The sequence below is a fragment of the Ovis canadensis genome, chromosome 5 (genome assembly GCF_042477335.2).
Source record: "Ovis canadensis isolate MfBH-ARS-UI-01 breed Bighorn chromosome 5, ARS-UI_OviCan_v2, whole genome shotgun sequence".
Lineage (NCBI taxonomy): Eukaryota > Metazoa > Chordata > Mammalia > Artiodactyla > Bovidae > Ovis > Ovis canadensis.
In genome coordinates, this window is record NC_091249.1 from 56,254,615 (window position 1) to 56,264,471 (window position 9,857).

General features: G+C 54.9%; 1 protein-coding gene across 1 annotated transcript; it reads left to right on the forward strand.

Annotated features, from left to right (window-relative positions):
• The first annotated feature begins 768 nt into the window (after positions 1-768).
• Positions 769-9,260, forward strand: CNN2 (calponin 2). Its single transcript, XM_069591952.1, has 7 exons — positions 769-1,015; positions 5,427-5,548; positions 6,199-6,265; positions 6,373-6,510; positions 7,400-7,516; positions 7,639-7,785; positions 8,245-9,260. Exons 1-7 carry the CDS (start codon positions 953-955, stop codon positions 8,518-8,520), a joined length of 930 nt encoding a protein of 309 aa, XP_069448053.1. The 5' UTR covers positions 769-952; the 3' UTR covers positions 8,521-9,260.
• The last annotated feature ends 597 nt before the right edge of the window (positions 9,261-9,857 follow it).

The window sequence follows — 9,857 nt, forward strand, 5'->3', positions numbered from 1 at the left end:
AAGGGATTGGCCCAGTGGCCCCGTCATTGAGCTTTTGATGAAGAAGTAAATAGTTGTGCGAATGAATGTTACTGAAAAAGTGAAATTTATCCCTTTATTAATTTATTGATTTATCTGTACAAGCAGGCAGCATGTATTGAGTGCCAAGTGTGTGCCTGGCTTAGTTCCCTTGGCGTCCTCAACTCTACCCCCAAGATATCTCCTGATTTCAACTCTCTGCTGTTCCATCTCCTCCCCATTCCCACCATTCCCCAACCCAGAATCTAGGGTCCCCTCTCATCCCCCACTTCCCCAACCTATCTGATTGATCTCTGCACACTTTCAACCACTGATGGTCCCTCCAAGTCTTGGCACTTTTTGTTCTGCCAGGACAAACAATACCCTTTGGACTGGCAAACTCCTACTCTTCCATCAAAGTCCCAGCGCCAGTGGCCCCCTCCGCTGAAGAGCCTGTCCTAATTCCCTTGCCTACCACCCAGCTAGGAGGGTTTCCAGAAGCGGACCTAGACTGGGAGGCGCCTCTAAGCATCAGATGAGGGTCCCCCTTCCCCGCATTAGTGTCCAAAGGGAATTAGGGTCTCATTCAACCATTTTCCCCCTCCCATCATTATGTAGAAAGGTTAGTTGAGGCCCAGAAAGCATGGGGAGAGGCCCCCGGGGGCTCCCAGCATTGAGTAGGAGAGGGTGCCAGGTCTCCGTGGTGCGGGGACCCGTCCCTCCCGGCCTCAGTCTCCCGGGGGTTCCGAGGGGGCGGGGCGGGGGTCGGGCGGTTCAGGGGCTCAGGAAGCCCGAGGCCTCAGGAATCCGGCGCGGCGCAGCCATATAAGGACATGTGCGCCCCGCGCCAATCAGCGGTGGGGGCGGGGCCCTGGGTCCGCGTCCCCTGTCCGCTCGCCCGCCAGCCCGGCCGTCGGTCCGTCCGTCCCGTCCCGCGGCGCCGCTCCCGCCAGCCATGAGCTCCACGCAGTTCAACAAGGGGCCTTCGTACGGGCTCTCGGCCGAGGTCAAGAACCGGGTGAGTGAGGGGAGCGCCCTCTCTGCCAGCCCAGCCCGTCACACCCTCCGCGGTTGCAGAACGGGCGCCCCGCTGGCCTCCCTGGGCATCGGGGGCGGCCCTCCTCCCCCGAAGTTCCGAGGGTGCCTCCGATGCTTCCTAAACTCTGGGGAAACAGTGAGGTCTGTGCTCTGGCACCCCACCCCCCAACATCTAGGAGCGGTTGGGTCCAACCCCTTACCCAGCCCTGCTCCCTCAGCCTCTACTCATCTGAAGCCCTCCGCCCACCGCTCTGAACCCCCCAGCCCTGGGCCCCTCTAGCGCTTCAAGGCCTGAGAAGGTCCTGAGGGAACCCCAGCGGCCCCTTTTCATCCCCTCCCCCACTTCTGCTTTTGGACCACTTAAAGCTTCGGGGAAGGAAGGGGGCGGGCCAGGTGTTTTTGAGAAGGGTGTGGCCCCCCAAAAGAATTTACCGACTTCTTACACCTGGGAGGTGGGGCACTGGGTGGGTGAGGGGAGTTGGAATCGAGAGGGCCTACCTTCCCCATTCTCTTTATCACCATCTGACACACTTAAAGAAATAGCGAAGAGGTCCACCAGTCCCCTGAATGTGACCCTAGCATGTGGGTTTTGTAACTTGAAAATGCGGGCTAGGGCGTGGGGGGGTGGGGCACACTTCTTTTTCAGAAAGTGCTTTTGGTTCCAGCCCAAGAGGGCAGAGACTTCTGCAAGGTAACGCAGCAGGTTCAGCGCATCCAAGGAAACAGGAGCATAGAATGATCTCTGCCCAGGAGGGCAGGGGGAGAGGTCCTAAGCCCAACACACAAGGGTTTTCCAGCTTGAGGGGAGTTTGTCATCTTTGTCCACCCCCTAGGCACACACTGTCACCAGGCACCTGGGAATGTGGCCCCAGGGAGGAGCCTGCCTGGGCACACTGGGGACACAGCCCTGCTGGCCCCCAGGTCACTACTAGGTCAAGAGACCAGAGGGAGAATTTACACATCTCAACTCTGTGAGCTACTAGGAACCTCCCTCCAGCCCATTTGGGAAGCCCAGGGTCCGAGCATGGTCACCTGGCAAGCTCCCCATCGATTCTCCCTTGAACACACAATTCCACACTCCAGCAGTAATGCCTTGGTGGGTGCAGAGTGTTGATAGTCCCCACCCAGCCAAGACCCTCTAAGATTCCTCCTTAGCACATGGGGTTCAGAGACATCGCTCAGACGGCCCAGACCCACCTAGCAGATCAGAGGCAGGGTCAGGACTCGAACCCAGACCTGGCATAGGTAGTGTCCGATGGCCAGCAGTCCTCCTGGGCAGCCAGGCATCTCCCCCGAAGCAGCAGGAAGTGGGTTGAGGGCACAGCACCCCAGCGGGGTGGGGGCAGCTTCCTGCGATGGAGTGGGATGGAGGCAGGTCGTTACCTGCCCTGTGGAGGATGAGGTCAGAAGCTCCTTGTAACCAGCCCTCAGTCTGCAGGCCTGGAGAATGGGCGGGGCCCCCACCCCCACACCGGAGTCACCTCAGGGACCCACCTGAATTGGAAACCAGCTTCCTGTGGTTTCTAGACCGTCCACTTTGAGAGGAGGAAGACCCCCTGCCCCCTACCCCAGGCTTCAGTCCCACTGCTGGATGGCATACAGGCAGGCTGAGGTCCAGTGCATACCCTTGAGATCTCTGGCTGACTGGGGGGTCTGGACCGCTGGGAACAGCTGGTCCTGATTTAGCAGGGAGGCAGCGGCTGCATTCCTGGCAGTTTGCGGTGGGGAGGAATGCGCTGAAGGCCAGCTGGGCAGCAGGGTGGAAGGCGGCCTAGCGGGTGGGGCCCCGCCAGGCACCCCTGCCTGGGACCCTCCCTGGCTCCAGCCCCAGTGAGCTGTCGAGGATGAGGATGGGGCCCAGCTGGGCAGGCAGGCCAGAGGTCCAGACCAGCCTGCCTGCTTCAAGTTCAGTGATCCTAATAACCCCCCCTCCTCCCCCACCACCCTTCTGCTGGGCGTGGGAACCAGAGACAGGAGAGGGAGGAGATCCGAGGAGGGAGTGGGCTAAACAGATCAGGTTCACAGGCCAGCCTCCCGCCTTTGTCTCTTCTGCACTCTGAGCAGCTCAAGCCTGATCCCATGTCTAGGGGTTTATATGCAGGAAGCAGGAAGTGGAGCCCAGGTCTGGAAAGCCTTAGGAAGACCATTCAAACATAGCTGGGAAGACAGAGGCATGAGGTGAAACCTGTTCATGGTCATTGAGGTGGGAGCTGCAAGGGCAACTCTGAGTCCTTGTCCCTAGGGGGTGTGGAGGAGAGTGTGCGGTGGGCACAGGGTGAGTAGAGGTGAAGAGGGGTCTGGGGTTGGGGCTTCCCAGGTGGTGCAAGTGGTAAAGAACCTGCCTGCCAATGCAAGAGACATAAAAGATGCAGGTTCGATCTCTGGGTTGGGAAGATCCCCTAGAGGAGAGCACTCCAGTATTCTTGCCTGGAGAATCCCGTGGACAGAGGAGCCTGGTGGGCTATGGTTCATGGGGTCGCAAAGAGTTGGACACAACTGAAGCGACTGAGCACACACGCACGGGGTCTGGGCAGAAGCCCACCCAGCTGGGCAGCCAGGTCCTCAGGTTTTTACCACCCCTCCAGGGAGCTGCCCTGGGGCTGTACACACACACCCTGTCCTAGGCCTCCCTGGATGCTGTGGGATGCTGCCCTGGGGGCAGCCAGTGCTGTATCTTTGGGCAGTGTGTTGATGGGGGAGGATGAGCCTCCTTACTGAGAGAGAGCCTGAGTTGGGTTATCTCTTGTCGCTTGTCATGAGCTTGGACCATCAGCTAGAAGATAGATCATACCCCAAAAGGTAAAAAAAGCTAGAAAGATAAAACAGGGGCTTCCCTGGTGGTCCTGTGACTAGGACTCCACACTCCCAGGGCAGGAGGCCTGGGTTCAGTTCCTGGTCAGGGAACTAGATTGCACAAGGTGAAACTTCAGAGTCCGCATGCCACAACTAAAGATCGTGTATACCGCAACAGCCAAGCCAAATAAATATTGTTTTAAAAAGAAGATAATAAGGATTGGGGGTGGGGGATGCAGAGGGTCATCATAGCCAGGTGGTCAGGAAAGACCTTTCCAAGGGGTTAACCTTCTAGCTACAACTGGATTGAAAGGAGGGACTTGTGCAAACATGAGTCCTAAGTGGCAGCATATGCAAAGGCCCTGAGGTAGCCACTAGTGTGGCCAGTTCAAGGAGCAGAGAAAGGTTCAGTGGTTCCAAATTAAAGGAGAATTATCATGTGACCAAACACTTCTACTCCCTGGTATGTACCCCAAAGAACTGAAAACAGGTTTTCAAATAAAATTTATAAATCGGTGTTTATAGCAGCTTGACTCACAAGAGCCAAAAGATGGAAGTGACCTAAATATCCATCAGCGGGTTAATGGATAAGCACAGTGTGGTCCCTCCACACACAGGAGCATCACTTAGTCAGAAAAAGGGGTGAAGGGCTTCCCTGGTGGCTCAGTGGTGACGATTCTGCCTACCAATGCAGGAGACACAGGTTTAATCCCTGATTTGGGAGGATCCCACATGCCATGAAGCAACTAAGCCTGTGCACCACAACTACTGAGCCTATGCTCTAGAGCCGAGGAGCTGCAACTACGGAAGCTCACTCACCCTAGAGCCCGTGCTCCACAAGAGAAGCCACTGCAATGAGAAGCCTACGCTGGCCATGACTAGAGAAAAGCAGGCACAGTAATGAAGATTCAGCACAGCCAAACACATAAATAAAATTATATAAAAAGAGGAGTGGAGCCCTGACACTTGCTACATATGGAGGGACCCTGAGAACACGATGTTCAGTGAGAGAAGCAGAAAGACACACAGGGTGTGACTCCACTGATGGGAAATATCCAGAACAGGCTGATCCACAGACACAGAGAGTGGGTTCCTGCTTGTCAGAGGCTGGGGAGGCGGAGGCGGGGAGAGCTAATAGGGAGGGTCTTACTTTTGAGGTGATGGAATGTTCTGGAACCAAATAGATGATGGTTGCACAACCTCATGAATGCACTGAATGTCACTGATTTATGAGCTTTCAAGTGGTACATGTTGTATGTTTCTCACCATAATTTTAAAAACAACAGAGAAAGGCCAGTATCTCTAGTGCTGGGAGACCAGGGAGGTGGTGGGCATGGAGGCAGATCCTTTAGGTGGAGGGTGGTGGCAGGGCCATGTTGGCTGCCCTGGGGGGTTAGCGCCATTGAAGGTAGATTAGCCCCAGTGTTTATCAGCGAGAGACTGGAGTTTATCTGTACTGATGGGAAAAGGGAAGAGTCTCCTCCAGTGGTGTGGGAACCTCCTGACTACTCTTGTTTCTTCTTTCCGGAAACACTGGGTCTTGCCCCACGAGGAGCTCGAATGGGCTCACCCCAATCCTGTGCTCTCTACCCCTCCAGCTGCAATCCAAATATGACCCTCAAAAGGAGGCGGAACTCCGAAGCTGGATTGAGGGACTCACTGGCCTCTCTGTTGGCCCAGACTTCCAGAAGGGTCTGAAGGATGGGATCATATTGTGCACGTGAGTGTGTGTGTCCACCGTGCTCATCACCCTGACTGCTATGCATGATGAGGTCATGCTGTGTGTGACTCCTGCTGCTGCTGCTTCTTTTTTTTAAAAAAAAATTTTATTTATTTATTTGGCTGCTCTGGGTCTTAGTTGTAGCATGTGGGATCTAGCTCCCTGACCAGGGATCGAACCTGGGCCCCCTGCACTGGGAGCTCAGAGTCTTAGCCACTGGACCACCAGGGAATTCCCTCCTGCTTCTTCTTGATGAGTGGTCTTTCTTGCTCTTCTTTTGCCTGTGTTACTGCTTTGATCTCTAACAGGGAACATTCTCTTAGGAGAGCCTTAAGGTTTCTGGAGGCCTTTCTTTGCTGCCCCTAATTCAGCTGTGGTTCAAACATTCCATGGTTTGCACCTTAAAAATCTTCATGGAAATTCCCAGAATCACTGGATAGCTCAGTGGTTCTGAATTGCATTTCCAGCACTGGTTGGTGTCATTCTTTGGCATCTTTGTTTCTATGGTGGGTGCAGACTGGATTGTAATAGGGGAAACTTAGGCCCAGAGAGAGGGTGGCCAGGAAGCCGTGAATGAGTCTTGGGTCTCTGAGGTTCCCCTACACTAATGGAGGTTCCCCTTTTCCCCCCACCCCATGTGTCCTCCTCAGACTCATGAATAAACTGCAGCCGGGCTCAATCCCTAAGATCAACCGCTCCATGCAGAACTGGCACCAGGTGAGAGACCAGGGGGAGAGAAGTGGAACCAGAATGGGGCTGGGGGTCCCTATCTGACAGGTGGGGCGACCAAGGCCCCTCACCATCCTTCTCTTGCCTCCTCCCAGCTAGAAAACCTCTCCAACTTCATCAAGGCCATGGTGAGCTACGGCATGAATCCTGTTGACCTGTTCGAGGCCAACGACCTGTTTGAAAGTGGGAACTTGACTCAGGTGCAGGTGTCTCTTCTTGCCCTGGCTGGGAAGGTAAGGCTCAGAGAGGGTCAGCAACCTGCCCAAAGTCACACAGCAAGCCAGGCAGAGATTTTTCAGATGCTCTTCATTCATTCATTTTACAAAGATTTCTGAGCACTCATGAGGCGCCCAGCACTTTGAATTCAAGGGTGACCAAGGCAGACACAGTCCACCCCTTTATGCACAGGCAATGAATGAACCTATTTTTTAAAAATTTATGTGTTAGAGCACTTTTAGGTTCACAACAAAATGGAGTGGAAAGTACAGAGACCTCCCATGGCCCCACTCCTGCACAGGCTCCCCCACTTCTCATGCAGTCAGTGATACTCCACAGGCACCTTGTTACAAGAGTTCACATTAGGGTTTGCTCTTATATCATTGCTTTACAAATTATAAATTGGGAGAAGCCCCTTGAAAGAGAAGAAAGCATGATGCTGACATCTAGGGTCTAAAACTGAGACCAGGGCAGGCTGGAACAGTGTTTCAAGAGGAGGGAACAGCGAGCTTCTGCCATGGGAACGAGGGGGGGTTTGTGTCAGGTGATTGTGTTTTGAAACCCCCGTGGCTGCTGCGTGGGCAGTGAGGCCGGGAGACCAGTGAGGAGTAGGGGACAGGTGTGGGGGAGAGATGGTGGCTGGGGCTGGGTAGAAGGAGGTGATGGAAGGTGAGAGAGATGGGAGGTGAGGATGCCCCCCACAATTCTTGGCCTGTGCAGCTGGAAGGGTGGGGCTGCTGTTGCCTGGGGAGGGAAAGCCAGGGGTCAGGGAAAGCCGTTGAGTCCACAGTGCTGGGTGGATGGTACAAGGCCAGGTTGCAGCTGGATCACCAGTCCTCCTCTGGACTTTTATACCTGGGACCTGGCTGCCCCAACCGTGACACTCCTTCCCCACTTTCTCCCCAGGCCAAGACAAAGGGGCTGCAGAGTGGTGTGGACATTGGCGTCAAATACTCAGAGAAGCAGGAGCGAAACTTTGATGATGCCACCATGAAGGCGGGCCAGTGCGTCATTGGGCTCCAGGTGGGCACCTGGCTGCTCCAGCATTGGGAAGCATAGGTGGTGGGCTTCTGGTGGCTCCTCAGTTTCAGGGCAGGGTCTGGAGGCTTTGTGGGGGCAGCATGACCTTTCCTGCCTCTCTGCAGATGGGCACCAACAAATGTGCCAGCCAGTCTGGCATGACAGCTTACGGCACCAGACGGCATCTGTACGACCCCAAAAACCATATCCTGCCCCCCATGGACCACTCGACCATCAGCCTCCAGATGGGCACAAACAAGTGTGCCAGCCAGGTGGGCCGCCCCAGTTCCCCTAGACCCCCTGTCCTGACTCTGCCTCAGCTTGCTGGGTGTCCCCAGGGAAGTTACTACCCAGCTCTGTGTCTCAGTTTCCCTCAAAGTTGGATGCCCAGAGACCCATCCAACTCTGATATTTTTAGGTCCTGCAGTCATCACTTTTCCTGCTATGTATCAGTGTGATGCTTTTGGAGCATTCAGGTCCACGTCAGGCCTGAGCACCAGCCTGGGGAGCTTCCTGGCTGGCAGGGAATCTGGACCCAAATGTCAGATCAACTCAACACAGAGTCAGAAAAGAGCGGGTTCTGAGCAGGGCTAGGAAGGATCTGTACAAAAGGAATGTCCACTGTGAGTGCACACAGGGAGGCGGGAAAAGGTGTGGGAACCCGCGGGAAGTTCTCCTCTGGGGGTTCTGTTTCTCCTCTTCCCTCCCTGATTCCTCTTCTCTCTCTTCAGGTGGGCATGACAGCTCCAGGGACTCGGCGGCACATTTACGACACAAAGCTGGGGACAGACAAATGTGATAATTCCTCCATGTCCCTGCAGATGGGCTACACACAGGGTGCCAACCAGAGTGGTCAGGTCTTTGGCCTGGGCCGGCAGATATACGACCCCAAGTACTGCCCTCAAGGTCCAGCGGCCGACGGGGCTCCAGCAGCTGCTGGAGATGGCCCAGGCCCAGGGGAGCCCTCAGAGTACCCTCCCTACTACCAGGAGGAGGCAGGCTACTGAGACACTCGTGTGTGCCATCTCCCCACATCATTGCCTCATCTGGGCTTTTGGGTCTTTCTGTGTTTTTTGTCTTGTTTTTCTACATGTCTGAATGCTGCCAGTTGAGACTCTGGGGGAAAGGGGTGAAGGCCATATCCAGATGCATGTGGGGTGGGGTGTCCCCACCAGGGCAGCTCCAGGCATCAGGTTTCCCAGCAGACTTTAGGCCAAGCTGTTAGGGGGAGGAAGAAACCCAGGCAAGGAGGGGAACTAGCCCCAAGTGATTTCCGGTTACGTCTTCCCTGCTTCTCTTTTCTCTGCCGATCAGTTTGTGGTTTCTGTACCCACAGAAGTTTCAGGCAGTTTTAATGAAATGAAAATACTTCTTGTTCAGGGGAATGGTGGCAGGGGGTGGGGGGGAGGTGATGCTGAGAGAAGGTCAGGCCACAGTCCCAAAATATTTTAGGCCTCATGGATTTCCCTAGGACTCTCAGATCACCAATCCTGGGCCCTCCCAGGGGCCCAGTGGGGACACTGAGGCCCAGGCAGGACAGTGGAGTTCTGAGTGCTTGAGACAAAGCCAGCCCCCACCCCCCCACTTGTCCCCACTCCCCCACCAAGTACTGCACAGGGACCCCCACCCAGGGACCCCCACCCAGAGGCCCCCACAGGGACCAGCCCCTGCCCAGGAGCCCTAGGACCAAGAAATAATGTGAAAATACCAACTGTGGACCAAAGTAAATAAAACCTCTTTTTGGAAATGGTGTTGGAGCTGGTGTCCAATACAACCTGGGGGTGGTGCCTGGCTTGGATTCCCTCTGGGGCCTCCAGGGTGGGGCAAAGGACAAATCTCTTGAGTGGGTCCTCAGGACTGCAGCTTCATCCAGCCTGCAGGCCTTAGTGTGTTTACTCCTCACAGAGTTCTATCCTGACAAACTCCTCTTCATCCTCAAAGCCCCATCAGCAACAACCCCTTTCTGGACCCTTTCCCACCCTTCCCAGCACCTTCAAAGCTGTGGATTCACACACTTGTTTCATTTTCATTATGATCTTGTGAAATATATCCAATTTCCTAGAGGGGGGAACTTCAGGAGGTTTTCTTCAAAATCGGGGTGACCATTATGACCCCAGATTCTAATCTTAGAATGTTGAGGGCCACCTCCCCCTCTGCCATAGCCTGGCTCACTGTAGGGACCGAGGAATGTTTGTGGAATGAATGAATGAACAAATGATGATTCTAGTCAAACTCCCCTTTTCTGGATCGATAAATAGCGTCCCAGGGTACCAGGGCGAGTTTGGTTAGGACTGGGGCCCCCTCTGGCCAGAGGGGAGAAAGAGATCTTCTGAGACCCTGAGCT